We start from the raw sequence: 15,477 nt of genomic DNA on the forward strand, positions 1-15,477 counted from the left end.
CAGTCTCTGGCTGCCCTTCTTCCACGCCCGCTTTTTACCCCTGACTTGGAGAGGAGCCTCGCACCCACCCAACGAAGGGCGGGCCGGACCCCGCCCCGCCCCTCCCTGCCCCGCCCCGCTCTTGGTTCCACGATATGCGCCGCTCCGCCCCGCCCCGCCCCACCCCGCCCCGAGCTCCATGCTAAGCACCGCCCCGCCCCGCCCCGTGCCCACTCACTGACGTTTAGACCCGCCCACCCGCCCAGGGCGAGCCCCGCCTCCTGCGCACATTCCCGGGGGCGGAGCCCCGCTGCACGCCCTCCCCTAAACACGGTCACGTGTCCACACAGGCGTGGGTCCCCACGCACTACACCGCGCTTCCCCCCAGGGTCCAGAGCCCATCTTTCTGCTGCTAGGACAGCGTTCACGCCCACCCCGGGGGCAGAGCCCTACGCGGACGCCAGACGCCCGGCGTGCGGGCCTCGCCCAGGGGCTGTGGGCCCGGAGCCGGTGAGTGCAGCCGCCGTCCCCTCCGCGTGGTCCGCGCAGGCGGGGAGAGGGCGGCAGGGCTCCCTCCTCGCTGGTGCGCAGAGTGACCCCATCTTAACGCCGCCTGCGCGCGTTGTCACCTTGTTACCGGTGGGAAACTCAATTGCCGAAAACTTGAGAAGCCCGCACCCCTGGCCGAATTTCTTTTTTCGGAGGGATGTTTACCACTGTGCCTCCCTGCATCTTCCCCTGGGAGGCTCCCCGGTGCCTTTCAGTCTTGGCTCTGCGCCCACCTGTCACCCCGCTTCGCCGTGAGAAGGAGAAAAAGCATCCATTTTAGACTCCCCACGGGAGTGAGTGATTTACCTTAAAGAAGACGATGGCGACGCTCCTCGCCTCTCCTGCTTTCAGGGTGGTCCGCGAGCGACCCCTTAACCAGCCTTTAGAGAGGGGGCTTGAGGGCAGGCTTGGTGTCCCCGTCAAATCTATCCCTTCCAGTTGTAAGGAGATGGCAGAGGCCATTTGCTGCTCAGTTTCCATCTCTATAAATATACCTCAAAGAAACATGCCATGTGTCTAGATACTTTAAGGTTTAGGTGCATTTCAGAGGGAAGCTTTTCCAGAAGCTTCCTCCATTGGAGATGACCTGAGCACAGAGAGCTGGTTGAGGTTAAGGTTCGCTGCAAATCTTGTAGCCCAGCAGATTTGTCACTGTGAACTCTGTCGTGAAAGTCTGATTAGGGGGATATTACTACATTTTAGTGACTTTAAAACATCATCACCTTTAAAATACACATTATTGAATGTGCTGATAATTAAACTGTGAGAAAGCATGGATTGTAATGAGGCAGCCCCATTTCAGAAATTTAAAAATGTTTTATTTTTATTTATTGATTTAGAGAGAGAGGAAGGGAGAGGAAGAGAGAGAGAAACATAGATGAGAGAGAACATTGATTGGACACCCCCTGCATGCTCCCAACTGGGGATCAGGCCCACAACCTGGGCATGTGCTCTAACTGGGAATGGAACTGGCAGCTTAGTGCATGGGTCAGTGCTCAACCACTGAGCCATACTGACCGCACTTAAAAATATTTTTTAGAATTGTTGAAATACAATAGCTACCACGATGCCAAGTACCAACTTAGTTTTTTGGATTTTCATCATTACTCATAGGGTCTTGTGCAGGTGAGGAAACAGGTAGTTTAAGTAGTGTGCCCTGGGTAAGGGTTGGGGGGACTCATTTGTCAGAGAAGCTGGGGTGCAGACCACTCAGATTCAAACATCTGAATGCCTTGTATACAAGCTCTCAGTGAACTTGGGTGATTAGGGGCAGGGAGAGGTGTAGAGATGACTCTGCATCAGGGTTAAAATGGAACCATAGCTGTTTATCAGTTACCAAGGATAAATATTTGTAGTTAAGCTGATGTGACCTCTTCCTGCTCTGAACCAACATGACCCTGTGTCTGCATTTGTCATGATTCTGAACTCCGCACTGTTGTCACATATATAGCACCCTTACTGGTGAGGTGGTCCTGGGAGGGCCAGATCACATCTGTCTTGTGTCCCTTACAGCCTTCTCTACCACCACCATCTCTTTCCTAAAAATCGAGAGGGGGGTGGATTAATCAGCAGCAGTGGGTTGGATTGGTTTAGGGGGGAGGAGTGGGGAGGACAGAAAATGTGGAGATGAATTAGGGGCCACAATCCAAGCAAAAAGTGACAAGGGTTTGCTCCTGTTCAAGCTACCACAGGATTAAAGTAGGGGGTGCCCTTACATGGCATATAGCACACTGCAGGTGGTTAATTGTTTGCGACATGAAGAAAGGAGAGAGGAGCTGGAAAGGGAAGCCTTTCCTGGGAAGCTGATTCACCTGGTTCATCTCTTTGATCTGACCCTCCTCCCAAGTCACAGTCCCTTTTTGGCCAAACATACTGTTAAAGTTGGTGACAAAACATAGCTACTTGAAAGCTTGGAGCTTGACACCCAGCAGAGATGCTAGAGATAAACTGGCTACATCATTTCTGCCTGCAGGGATGCCAGAAGGGCCATCTGTGAGAAAGTTTCATCATTTGGTCTCCCCCTTTGTGGGGCAGCAGGTGGTCAAGACTGGAGGCAGCAGTAAGAAGCTAAACCCTGCTAGCTTCCAGTCCCTGTGGCTCCAGGACACCCAGGTGAGTTCATCATCTTCTGGTGGGTTTATTCACATCTCACACAGGTGGGCCGGCTCCATCAGCATGTCCTGTGCCTCCCCTAGAATTTATCTCAACACTGTCCACGCCATCACTTCCTTGAGCCAAAACAACCATGCTGGGACTCCATGCAGCTCCTCCTCTTTCAGTCTGGTATTTCTCAGCCAGAAGTGGGCACTACAGTGGCCTGTGGAACTATCAGCTGGAGATTCTGATTCAGGGAGTCTGGAGTGATTCTGATCATTCCAGCTGACTCTGATGTTCACCTTTTGTTGGGAACTGTGTGTAATCCAATGGGACCAGCAAGGCCGTAAGGAAAGCACCTAGCCTTCTGATCTAGTTTCTAGCCTGGTTCACCTTTGCCTTAAGAGTAAGTCAGAATTCCCTTAGAGTCTGACTCTTGCCTCCCTCTTTAGCATGTCTTACCCTGCCTCAGATCTCCCAATCATACTGAATGTTCTGGAGCTACTCTAACAGTCCTTCTTGCCTGTGGTTTTTTGGGTTTTTTGGGTACGTGCCCCTAGCGGGAACCGAACCTGGGACTCTCTGGTCCACAGGCCGATGCTCCAACTGCTGAGCCAAACTGGCCAGGGCTTGCCCGTAGTTTTGATATGCTGCTCCCCTGCTTGAGCAAGTCTTCCTTTATCTTTCAACTCTGCCCCCGTTCCTGTTGGTTCGTGCTAATATGGTAATTCCCACTCTTTCTTCTGGATTTAGCCTTGCCTTCACATCCTCTGAGAAGCCTGCCTGGCTTACTCTGGGCTGGAGGAGAGGCTTCCATTGGCACCATCTGCTTCCTCCTGTTTGACCCTCACAGCTGAATTTGTCCTGCCTGTTAAGTGGAGGAGACAGATATCTAGGGCAAGGGACATGTCCTCAGCAATCTTGTCCCTTCCTCTCTGGATCCCCAACACTTAGCATGTGCCTGTCACAGAGCTGGCTTACAGAGAATGCTTACTGAGTGGCTGAGCGGACAGAAGATGTGTGGCAAGGAAGCCACACATGGGACAGAACTGAGAGCTGGCTTTCCAGCAAACCAAGGCAGAAATTGGTGGTGTGGGAGCCTTAGGGGCCCGAGGGAGGTGGCCTTGGGAACTGCCCTGCATGTGGGCAGTAAGTGCTCATCAGTGGGCTTCCTTCTCTGCACCTCTCTATCAGTTGGTCTCTACCTTTAAGAACTGAGAATTGACTTTTGGAAGGTAAGACCTGTGTCTGCACAGGTGAAACTATTAGGCCACAATAAATGGGAAGGAGAGCCGATGATTAATGTGCACCTGAGAGCCTTGACATAGAAGAAGAGGAAAAGACTTCATGTACTTTGAAGGGTGGATTTAGATGGATCAGAAGGAGAGGAAGGGGCACTTCAGGTGTGAGAACATTTCCAGTCAGGAAAATGGAGACGGAATGAGCAAGGTGGGTTAATGAGGCAGGGAAAAGATCGGCTTCACTGTGTTCTTTTTTCTGGCATGTCCCTTCACTACCCTACCTTGTCAGCTCTCCAGTTTCTGAATCAAGAATTGTGTTTGATTTACTCATAATAGACGCAGATGAGTGGCTCGTTTCAAGTCAGGAGGTTATTTTCCCCTTTATGTACTGGGAAGTCCCACCCCCCAATCCCTTTCCCTTTGAGGTTTGTCAGTGTAGCAATGAATTTGTACTTCTTAATCCCTTCGCCTTTTTCACCCATTCCCACAACCCCCCTTTCATCTGGCACCCAACAATGTTCTCTGTATCTATGAGAATGTTTCTGTTCTACATGTTCATTTTGTTTGTAGATTCCATTGTTGATAGATATGTATTCATTGCCATTTTGTTTGTTCATATATTTTATCTTTTTCTTCAAAAAGACCCTTCATTATTTCATGTAATAACGGTTTGGTGGTGAGGAACTCCTTTAACTTTTTCTTGTCTGGGAAAGTCTTTATATGGCCATCGATTCTAAATGACAGCTTTGCAGGATAGAGTAATCTTGGTTGTAGGTTCTTGCTTTTCATCTGAATATTTCTTGCCACTCCCTTCTGGCCTGCAAAGTTTCTTTTGAGAAGTCAGCTGACAGCCTTATGGGAACTCCCTTATAGGTAACTAGCTGCCTTTCTCTTGCTGCTTTTAAGATTCTCTCTTTGTCTTGAACCTTTTGCATTTTGATGGTGATGTGTCTTGGTGTGGGCCTCTTGGGGTTCATCTTATTTGGGACTCTCTGTGCTTCCTGGACTTGTATTTGTATGTCTCTTTCCTTCACTAAGTTAGAAAAGCTTTCTGCCATTATTGTTTCAAACAGGTTTTCAGTTTCTTGTTCTCTCTCTTCTCCTTCCGGCACCCCCAAGATGCGAATGTTGGCACGCATGAAGTTGTCCCAGAGGCTCCTTACACTATCCTCATTTTTTTGGATTCCTTTTTCTTTTTGCTGTTCTGATTGGGTGTGTTTTGCTTCCTTATATTCCAAATCGATGGTTTGCTTCTTGGATTTACGTACTCTACTATTGAATCTGTGTAAATTATTCTTTATTTCAGTTAAAGCCTCCTTCGTTTCTAACTGTGCCTCAATCATTTCTGACTGGTCTTTTTTTATGCTCTTGAGGCCCTCACTAAGTTCACTGAGCATCCTTATAAGCAGTATTTTGAACTCAGCATCTGTTAGGTTGCTTATCTCCATTTCGCTTAGTTCTTTTCTTGGGGTTTCATTCTGTTCTTTCATTTGGGACCTGTTTCTTTGTCTCCTCATTTTGGCTGCCTCCCTGTGTTTGTTTCTGTGTATTACTTAACGAGCGGTATGGTGCTATCTGAGACCAGATGCTGCTTGTTTGAAAGAATTTAGGAACACCTGAAGCAGGATCCAAGACAGACCAATCCTATGGTGAAGCAAGTGGCAATAGCTTGGGTGGGCCTGAAAGTTGGGTGGGTCGGGGCCTCAGGGAGTCACCAGGGCGGGGCAACCAGTGTGAGCCAGGTTGCTGGAGTCCCAGATATGGAGCTGTCTGCTGCCCCAGGGAAGGGCTCACCAAAGGAACAAAGGCCTCTGACAGCACGTTTGTCCCAGAGAAAGCCCCCTCTCCAGCCCTCGCTCCAGTACCAAACAGCTCAGTTCTTCCCTGTGTGTCTCTGGTGCCCCTCTAGCTGCCTCTCCTCTGAGCTTAGAGGGAGAGAGTCCGATAAGTTCGTGCGCGGGCCCTTTAAGGAGCTGCCTGGGGCTCCAGCCGCATCAGCTTCCCTGAGCCTCAGTTCCCGCTGGTTTTTCCAGCCAGAAGTTATGGGGATTCTCTTCCTGGCACTGGAACCCTGAGCGGTGCACCTGGTGTTGGATGGGGACCCCTCAGTCCTCAGGGAGGACCTTCCCAGCCGAGGTGCCCTCCAGATTTTTACCGGCCACACGTGGGTGTGGGACCAGCCCATCAGCCTCCGCCCCTCCTACCAGTCTGGATGTGGCTGCTGCTTTAATTCCGTAGTTGTAGGACTTCCATTCAGCTTGATTTCAGGCGGTTTTGAATGATGGTTGTTCTGTAGTTTAGTTGTAACTTTGATGTGGTTGTGGGAGGATGCGATACCGTGTTTACCTACACCGCCATCTTAACCGGAAGTCCTGATTATTTAAAAAAAATTTTTTTTCCTTTTATTGATTTTAGAGAGGAAGTGAGAGGGAGAGAAAGATAGAAACATCGATGAGAGAGAACATTGATTGGCCACCTTCTGCATGCCCCCCATTGAGGATTGGGCTCTCAACCCGGGCACGTGTCCTGACTGGGAATCAAACTGGTGACCTCTTGGTTCGTGGGTCTACGCTCAACCACCGAGCCACACCGGCCGGACCTGATTGTTTGTTTGTTTTTTTGTTGTTTTTTTTTTTACAAAGCATTAATCCTTGAATACAGCGATGGTAATTTGTATTCATTTCTTTTTTTTTTTTTTTTTTTAAATTTATCTTTATTGTTGAATGTATTACAGATGTCCCTTTTTTTATGCCCCTTGACCCCCTTCTCCTCAATTCTGCCCCCCCTCCTGCTTTCCCCACACTATTGTCTGTGTCTGTTGGTTATGCATATATGCATATAAGTTCTTTAATTTCTCTCTTCCCGCCCCACCTCCCCACTCTTCTTTGTGGTTCATCAGTCTAACAGCCAATTTGTACTTCTAATCCCTTCATCTTTTTCACCCAACTCCCCTCCTATCTGGCAACCAATAAAAAGTTTTCTGTATTTATGAGTCTGTTTCTGTTCTGCTTGCTCATTTTGTTTGTAGATTCAATTGTTGATAGCTATGTATTAATTGCCATTTTATTGTTCATATTTTTTTATCTTCTTCAAGAAGACCCTTCAACATTTCATATAATACTGGTTTGGTGGTGATGAACTCCTTCAGCTTTTTCTTGTCTGGGAAACTCTTCATATGTCCATTGATTCTAAATGATAGTTGCTGGATAGCGTAATCTTGGTTGCAGGTCATAGCTTTTCATCACTTTAAATGTTTCCTGCCACTCCCCCTGGCCTGCAAAGTTTCTTTTGAGAACTCAGCTAACAGCCTTATGGGAGCTCCATTGTAGGTAACTGCTTTTCTCTTGCTGATTTTAAGATTCTCTCTTTGTCTTTAACCTTTTGTATTTTGATGATGATGTGTCTTGGTGTGGGTCTCTTTGGGTTCATCTTGTTTGGGACTCTGTGCTTCCTGGACTTGTATGACTATTTCCTTCACCAAGTTAGGGGATTTTTCTGTCATTTTTTCAAATAGGTTTTCAGTTTCTTGCTCTCTTTCTTCTTTTTCTGGCACTCCCATGATGTAAATGTTGGTACACTTGAAGTTGTCTCACAGGCTCCTTATATTATCCTCATTTTTTTGGATTATTTTTTCTTTTTGCTGTTCTGATCGGGTGTTTTTTACTTCCTTATATTCCAGATTGATGGTTTGCTTCTTGGCTTCACCTACTCTACTACTGATTCCCTGTAAATTATTCTTTATTTCAGTTAGTACATTCTCCCTTTCTGATTGGTTCTTTATCATGCTGTTGAGGCCCTCACTAAGTTCACTGAGTGTCCTTATAAGCAGTGTTTCAAACTCTGCATGTTAGATTGCTTATCTCCATTTCATTTAATTCTTTTCCTGGAGTTTTGTTCTGTTCTTTCATTTGGAACATGTTTCTTTGTCTCCTCATTTTGGCTGCCTCCCTTTGTTTGTTTCTATGTATTATTAGGTAGAGTTGCTATGTGTCCTAGGCTTCATTGGATGGCCTCTTGTAGGTGTCCTGCAGGGTCCAGTGGCACAGCCTTCTTGATCACCCAGCTGAGCCCTCAAGGCTCACCCCTCATGTGGACTGTACACCCTTCTGTTGTAATTGATTCTTGATTGCTGTTGCCACATCAATGGAGGATTTTACTCAGGCTGATCAGCTGCAAGGACTGGCTGTGCCCACTAGCCACTGACCTCTGACTACCTTGGAGGATCAGCTGTGCAGGGGCCCACCACACAGAGCAAGACATATTTCAGCAGGGCTCTAGTACCCACCGAGTCCATTCCTTGAGTGTGTCACTTGTGGAGGTGGTTGGGTAGTGGTGCTTTGATGTGGTCTGGCTTTGACTGAGTGTGCTGGCTCTGGGGTAAGGTCAGCCATTGCCTGTGTTCTATCCAGGGCCATCAAGCATAAACTACAAAGTGATCTGCTGATGGCTGCTGCTTGTGCTGGGTTTGGAGGTGCCCAGGCAGAGCCAAGCTGTGAACCAAGGCTGGCTGCTTCTAGTGCTGGGCCTGGGGCCACTTAGCAAAAGGTATGGGGCTCTCTGTGGCCAGATGCTGCTTGTTTGAGAGAATTTTGAAAAATCTGAAGCAGGAGCCAAACATGGCCAATTCTGTGGTAAAGCCACTGGAAACAGTGTGGGTGGGCCCTAAAGATGGGTGGGGCAGGGTCTCAGGGAATCACCAGTGCAGGGGCCCACAGTGTGAGCCAGGTTGCTGAAGTCCCAGATATGGCGGTTGTCTTCAGGCCTTGCGGGGAAAGGGCTCACCAAAGGAATAAAGGCCTCTAATAGCACGTCTGTCCAGAAGAAAACTGCCTCTCCAGTCCTCGCCCTGATGCCAAACAACTCAGTTCTTCCCCTTATGTCTCTGGTGCCTTTCAAGCTGCCTCCCCAACACTGGAGCCTGGAAGGTGCGAGTCCAAGTAAGTCCATGTGTGGGCCCTTTAAGAGGAACAGCCTGGGACTCCAGAAGCCTCATCCTCAGCCTCAGTTCCTGCTGGTTTTTACAGCCAGAATATATAGGGACTTCTCTTCCTGGCACTGGAACCCTGAGCTGGGGGCTAGGTGTGGGATGGAACCCCTCACTCCTCAGGGAGGACCTTCCCAGCCAAGGTGTCCTGATTTGTGTTCGCCACATGTGGGTGTGGGACCAGCCCATCCACCCCCACCCCTCCTACCAGTCTCAATGTGGCTTCTTCTTGAATTTTGTAGTTGTAGGACTTCCATTCAGCTCGATTTCAGGTGGTTCTGAAGGACATTTATTCTGTAGTTGTAATTTTGATATGGTTGTGGAGGTGAGTATTGCGTTTACCTATGCCGCAATCTTGACCAGAAGTCTCTGTATTCTTTTCTTAACTAATCTGTGACAAAGTTTGGATCATTTCCCCTCAGGTATTTTAGAGTGGCCCTGCAGTTTAGAGTGGATCTATTATTTCACTGCTAATCTGATTACCCCTTGATTCTAATCTGAAGATGTGCTAACTGCCCACACTCCTGAAGCAAAGAGCAAAAGTCAAGTCCAAAATAGTCCACTTGGGAAAGCTTTATGGAAGAGATAAGAATGGAGAAATTTGCATTAGGATAGATGTCTCATGCACCTCTTCTAGTCTTCCCCTTTCTGGATCTATAAGCCTCCCTTAGTCTGTGCTGCTGTAACAGAATACTATGGACTCTGTAGCTTACAAATACAGAAATTTATTTCTCAGTTCTGGAGGCTGGAAAGTGAAGATCAAAGTGCTGGCAGATTCAGTTTCCTGGCTCATAGTTGGTCATCTCCCTGTGTTCCCACATGCTTGAAGGGACAAGGGAACTCTCTGGGGCCTCCTTTATAAGGGCACAAGTCCCACTCATGGGGATTCCACCCTCAAGACCTAATCAGTTCCAGATGCACACCTCCAGATACATCCCATTGCGGGTTATGTTTTGAACATACAGATTTTGCGGGAACACAGATGTGTCAATAAGCAGAGGCTTAGATCATGTTTATTTTTTTCTAGGTTCATGGAAAGAAATTATTCCTTAGATTTGATCCAGACGAAGAAACCAGATCTCCTGGCAACAACTCACTGCCAGAACTTCTACAAAAAGGAGAGAGGAAGGAAGAGGCTGGGGACCAAAAGCAGACTTTGGGTCCCGACAACCAGAAAATCTCAGACCAGTCCTCCTGGTCCCTGGAGCTTGTCCACAGTGGAGACACTGGTTCCGAGTATTTGGGGGAAGACAGCCCTGCAGGAGGTGCTGAGAGATGGCTGCAGGTCAGCTTTGGTTTGTTTGGAAGCATTTGGGTGAACGAATTCTCCAGAGCAAAGAAAGCCAACAAGAGGGGTGACTGGAGGGACCCCATTCCAAGGTAATGGCATGGTGGAGTGGGCTGTGGGCTGTGTCTGTCTGAATCTCCGAGGGGTCTCCAGTGTTGAACACGGCCCCCATGGTGTGGCACACACTCTGGGGGCACTGATGTGGCTGTCCAACCTGCTTTCGAGGAGAGAGAAAGCAGACTAATAAGCCCTGTTTGTGCAGTGGTGCCACAGCTCCTGAACTTGAGACTTTCCTGTATGTCCGAAGTTGTCTTCATTGAACATGTTATAATCAGAAAAACGAAGATATATATATATATATACATATAAATAGATAGATATATATACACATATACATACATATATATATATACACACACACACACACACACATATATATATATATGTTTTTGTTTAATTACTCTGTTTAGCCCTGAAATGTTTATGATTCTGGCAGAGCCATCCCTTTTCTGTCTTGGGATCTTTGCGTCCCCAGGTTCATCCTGACAGTGGAGGGGGAGTTGTATGGACATATGACCTGACAGTACTGAGGCCACTATATGTGCTTAGGATCTTTTCTTTCTTCCCAGGTTGGTCCTGCACTTTGGTGGTGGCAGCTTCCTGGCATTTTATAATTGTCAGATGTCTTGGAGCTCTTCCCCAGTGGTCAACCCCACCTCTGACATCTTGTCTGAAAAGTTCCATCGAGGACAAGCCTTGGAAGCTCTGGGTCAGGAACAGCCTGTCTGCTATACACTGTTGGACCAAAGATACTTCTCAGGCTTAGGTATGACTGATAAAAGAGGGATGAGCCCCACAGAGTTATTTAATAGAAGAGTCATTCATCTGAGAGGCACAAAACTGATACCCACCTCCAGTGTGAGTACTGTTGGTCTTCAGGCGATCACTTACTCTCTTTAACTTCACTTTCCTCATTTTTAAACTGAGACAGATTAGGCAGTTTCTAACTTCTTTCTTGGCTTCAGAATTCATATCCTAATTCTGTTATCAGTGGTAGTCGGCCCGACAGCCACATTAGCGTGTGACCTCCTAATGGGCAGGGCCATATCTTGTCTGTCCGTGAATCCTCCACTGCCTAGCACTGTGCCTGGGACACAGGAGGTGCATGACAGGTGTCTGTTAGGCACCCAAAGCCATGCAGTTTGCTAATGGACAGCAGTGCATTTGCTAGTGGGGTTGCTCTCGGGCAGACGCAGCTGCCTGCTGGTCAAAGCAGAGATGTCTGCAGTTTACATTAGGATCTTATAAGACATGAGTGAAGAAGCAGTTTCCCACTCGCTGTTCAGGTTTCCTGAGTGGTGAGACTGGGAACATTTTGAGGTAGAGGGAAGAGTTGAGCAGTTTGAAAACTAGGATGACTAATTAGCTAGACTGTTTCCCACAGTGGGGCACCTGTGATTGTAATGAGACAATAGAGTGAGCTGATGATGACAGAGTCACCTCCCTATCCAAAGCATCATTTTGTCTGCTGTAGGTACAGTTCACCTCATGAGGGGGGACAAGGCCAGTGGTTCACCAGACAGTGGCCTTGCATAGTTATGTTAAGACCGTGGGAGTCCAGGATGCCTTGAGGAGCAAAGGGTTTTCCAGAAGTTGCCTTTAGGGTGTATATAGTAAGAGTGAATGGTCTACTAACAAATCATTATTATGAACAGTAGTGATAACAGCCAACGTTTTTCAAGTGACACTAATGTGCCAGGCATGTGGTTTCATCCTTATTGCTTTTCTGTAGGATAGTTATTTACTAGTGTTCCCTTCATTCAGATGAAGAAATTAAAGCAAAGGACATACTGCTAGTAAGTGGTACAGCTGAGACAGGAATCCAAGCACTCTGCCAGTGAATTTTAGAGAAATTTTGTGTGTAGCCAAGTGTGATTATGAAGCTCTTGGAAAGGGAAGTGATTTCATTCATCCATTCATTCACTACACACATGCCCAACCTTTGCTGCCTAGGAGATTACTGTTTAATGGCCCAGCAAGCATGGACTCAGTTCACCATAACTTGAGATATACTGAAGTAAATGCCTAGCAGATATTAAAGGAAGTGCATTTTTGGAACATTATGAATAGAATTATTGATTCTGGAAGGAAGTATCAAGGCTGGCTTTACAGGGAGTGAGGTAAGGGTAGAAAAATAATAAAATAATGCCTCCTAAACACTTTTTGTATTTTAGGCATCATCCTTGACATTTTAAACAATAACAACAACTAATACTTATTTAGTCCCTATGCACCAATTGCTGTGCTCAGCATTTTTGTGTGTGTGTGTGTGTGTGTGCGCGCGCGCGTGCCTGTGTGTGTGAGTTCTTTGTTCTCACAAAAACTAGGTAACATCCCCATTTTACAGATAAGGAAACTGAAGCCTAAAGAATCTGAAGAACTTGCCAGGGTCACATAAGTAGGATCTGGATGAGCTGGGATTTAAATCCAGGGTGTCGGGTTCCAGAGCCTGTTTTTTGAATCTATCTTTTATCCTCACCCGACATTTTTGCATTTATCTTCAGATAGAGTGGGAGGGAGAGAGGGAGCTAGAGAGAGAGAGAAACACTGATGTGAGAGAGAGGCTTCGACTGGCTGCCACCCACACGACCCCAGCCGGGGCTGGGGACAAACCACAACCGAGGTACGTGCCCTTAGCGGGAACCAAACCCCGGTCTCTCTGTTCTGCGGGCCGATGCTCTAACCTCTGAGCCAAACAGGCCAGGGCCAGAGCCTGTTTTGATAACCACTTTGCTATAACATGAGCCATGCATGAGTTTTACCTCCTTTCACCTTCACAACCTTAAAAGTAAGTATTATCAAGCCCATTTTATAGACAGGGAAATTGACATGGGGACTGGGAGACTTACCCACAAGTCCCCATACATGGCAGAGCTGGCTACGGGTCTTCCTCAGTCTCTCCGCTGCTGCCATCGTACCAGCTTCAGTTTGATTCATTAACTTTGTGGACTAGTTTCATTATAGATATGTCCTTTATTCTTCCCTTGTCCTCTCCCTGCTTTCTTTCAGGGAACATCATTAAGAATGAAGCCTTGTACAGAGCTGGGATCCATCCCCTTTCTCTCGGTTCACTTCTCAGTCCTCGGCAACTTGAGATCCTCGTGGATCACGTGGTGGAGTTCAGTACAGACTGGCTTCAGGGCAAGTTCCAGGGAAGACAGAATCACACGCAGATCTACCAGAAAGAGCAGTGCCCTTCTGGGCACCAGGTCATGAAGGAGGCCTTTGGGCCTCCAGATGGCTTCCAGAGGCTCACCTGGTGGTGCCCACAGTGCCAGCCCAGGCTGCCACCCAGAGAGCCAGAGCAAGTCCAGCTTTCCTAAGGCTCTTGGGGCCCCTTTTTAACAGAACCTTGCCCTTTAGGGAGCGTGATGTCTGAGTGTTGAGAAAAGGGATGTGGACAGGGATTGGGACTAGAGGCAGGAATTAGAGGGGAGGGGAGGTCAGAGGAGATCCGTCCTGTTGATATTCATCTCACTGAAGTAACTTCTAAGGCAGAGTTTTCATAGGGTTAGATTTTTTTTTTCAAACAGTTAATTCTTCCTATGTAGTTCTGCCATTGTAAAAGATGAGAAAAATGATGACAGGTCAGGGAAAAGCCTCCCGGAATGAGTGATAATGAAAATATAAGTCTATGGAAAATAGCTGTGCCCCAACATTGCTCTGGTTTGGTTTTGTTTTTGAAACCTTAGTTGGTTTTAAGGCCCTCCAGTTGAGAAACAGGAACATGGAATTGTCTTTCTTCATTCCCCTGGAGGGATCCAGGGATGAGGATGGAGTAGCATGAGTGTCATGTTCTGATTCGGCCTCCTGCCTGGGATGGAGATACCAGGAGAACGGGTGGGGAAGGAGGGGGCCTGGGAACTGGCCACCTTTCTGATGTGCCCAATGGGCTTTAGAACAAAGCTGCTTGTTTCCTCCTAAAGTGATATATTTGTGACCACTGCTTTGTGGAACCAGCAGGAAGTAAGGGTTGTAGAGACACAGTGTAAAGGTGTTAGCAATAGCTGAAAAAACTAGGACATTTAAATAAAGCTCTTTGATATTTCCTGTTGTCATTTTTATTTGGCAGGAATGGTTCTTACCATGTAAATAACAGTTCTTTGTGAAGGTGGCTGCATATGACTTCAGGTGGCCAAGTTCGGATGGATCCACTTAAAAGGGGTAGGGCAGGGGTTGCGGGGAGGTAGAGGAGGGTACAGGCAGGATAAATGGTGATGGAAGACTTGACTTGGGGTGGTGAACACACAATGCAGTGTACAGATGATGTTTTGTGAACCTGTGCACCTGAAACCTGTATAATTTTGTTAACCAGTGTCACCCAATACATTCACTAAAAAAGAGAAAAAAAAAAAATCAGGGCAGGGAGCAGGGGTGAGCACACCGGCTCTCCTGCCCCTGGGGCACTACTATGTAGGAGAGCTGGTAAAGCAGATGTATTTCCCTTCTGTTGCCCCAGCCTCTGGCATGTAGAAGATAGTGATTTGTGTGAGTGAAATTAAAAACAGTGGCTGATATTCCTGACTTTCCTTTTCTTTTATCTGTTTTAGGAATTGAAAGTTTTCAATAGTGGGGAAAGCCAGTTTATGGCAGACACGCAAACCCTGTATAATAGTTCATCTATATGGATTTCTTATCGTATAAAGCACTTAGCCTAGTTCTTACAAAAAAACCACCCTGGCCTGTGGATTAGGGAGTTCCGGGTTCAATTCAGACCAAGGGCTCTTACCTAATTTGTTCTGAGAGGAGGAAGGGAAGGCATAAGTGAATTGAATGAGAGAAAAGAGGTAACAGTGGTTTGGACACAGCAGGGTTGGGTAATAGAACAGTGGGAATTACTCCTGTCCATGTGCCTGGTGGATATCAGGAGAGGCTTTTGCTTGATAGAGCTGCAGATAAGGGCTGTAGAGAGCACTGAGTCCAGATTTCACAGAGGTGAGGAGGACAGGTGTGATCTTTACTCAACACATTCCAAGGAAAAGATTTCTTTATCTCATGAACTCAAGTTTCCAGATAATTGACATTGTGAAAAGCTTGGAATTTAATGTGAGGTTTCAGTGGCCTTAGCTATTCAATAAATATTTCTTCAATGCCTCCTAAATGCTAGGTTTGGGAATACAAGGATAAAGAAGACAAGAAAACCCCTACACTAATAGAAGTCTGGCTTGTTACAGAGAGCATTTTCAGTAGGTTATGAAAAAAATGCTAAGTGAAGGTGGGGAGGGTAAGTGGAAGTCCTAGCACAGTCCTGATTTCAAGCATTGTAATTCAGCAAAAGATAG

General features: G+C 47.0%; 1 protein-coding gene across 1 annotated transcript; it reads left to right on the forward strand.

Moving 5' to 3' along the window:
* The first annotated feature begins 357 nt into the window (after positions 1–357).
* Positions 358–14,426, forward strand: NEIL2 (nei like DNA glycosylase 2). The gene is made up of 5 exons (XM_036240414.1): positions 358–489; positions 2,501–2,640; positions 9,875–10,227; positions 10,765–10,961; positions 13,205–14,426. Exons 2-5 carry the CDS (start codon positions 2,503–2,505, stop codon positions 13,516–13,518), a joined length of 1,002 nt encoding a protein of 333 aa, XP_036096307.1. The 5' UTR covers positions 358–489; positions 2,501–2,502; the 3' UTR covers positions 13,519–14,426.
* The last annotated feature ends 1,051 nt before the right edge of the window (positions 14,427–15,477 follow it).

The sequence above is a fragment of the Molossus molossus genome, unplaced genomic scaffold, assembly GCF_014108415.1.
Source record: "Molossus molossus isolate mMolMol1 unplaced genomic scaffold, mMolMol1.p scaffold_m16_p_4, whole genome shotgun sequence".
NCBI lineage: Eukaryota > Metazoa > Chordata > Mammalia > Chiroptera > Molossidae > Molossus > Molossus molossus.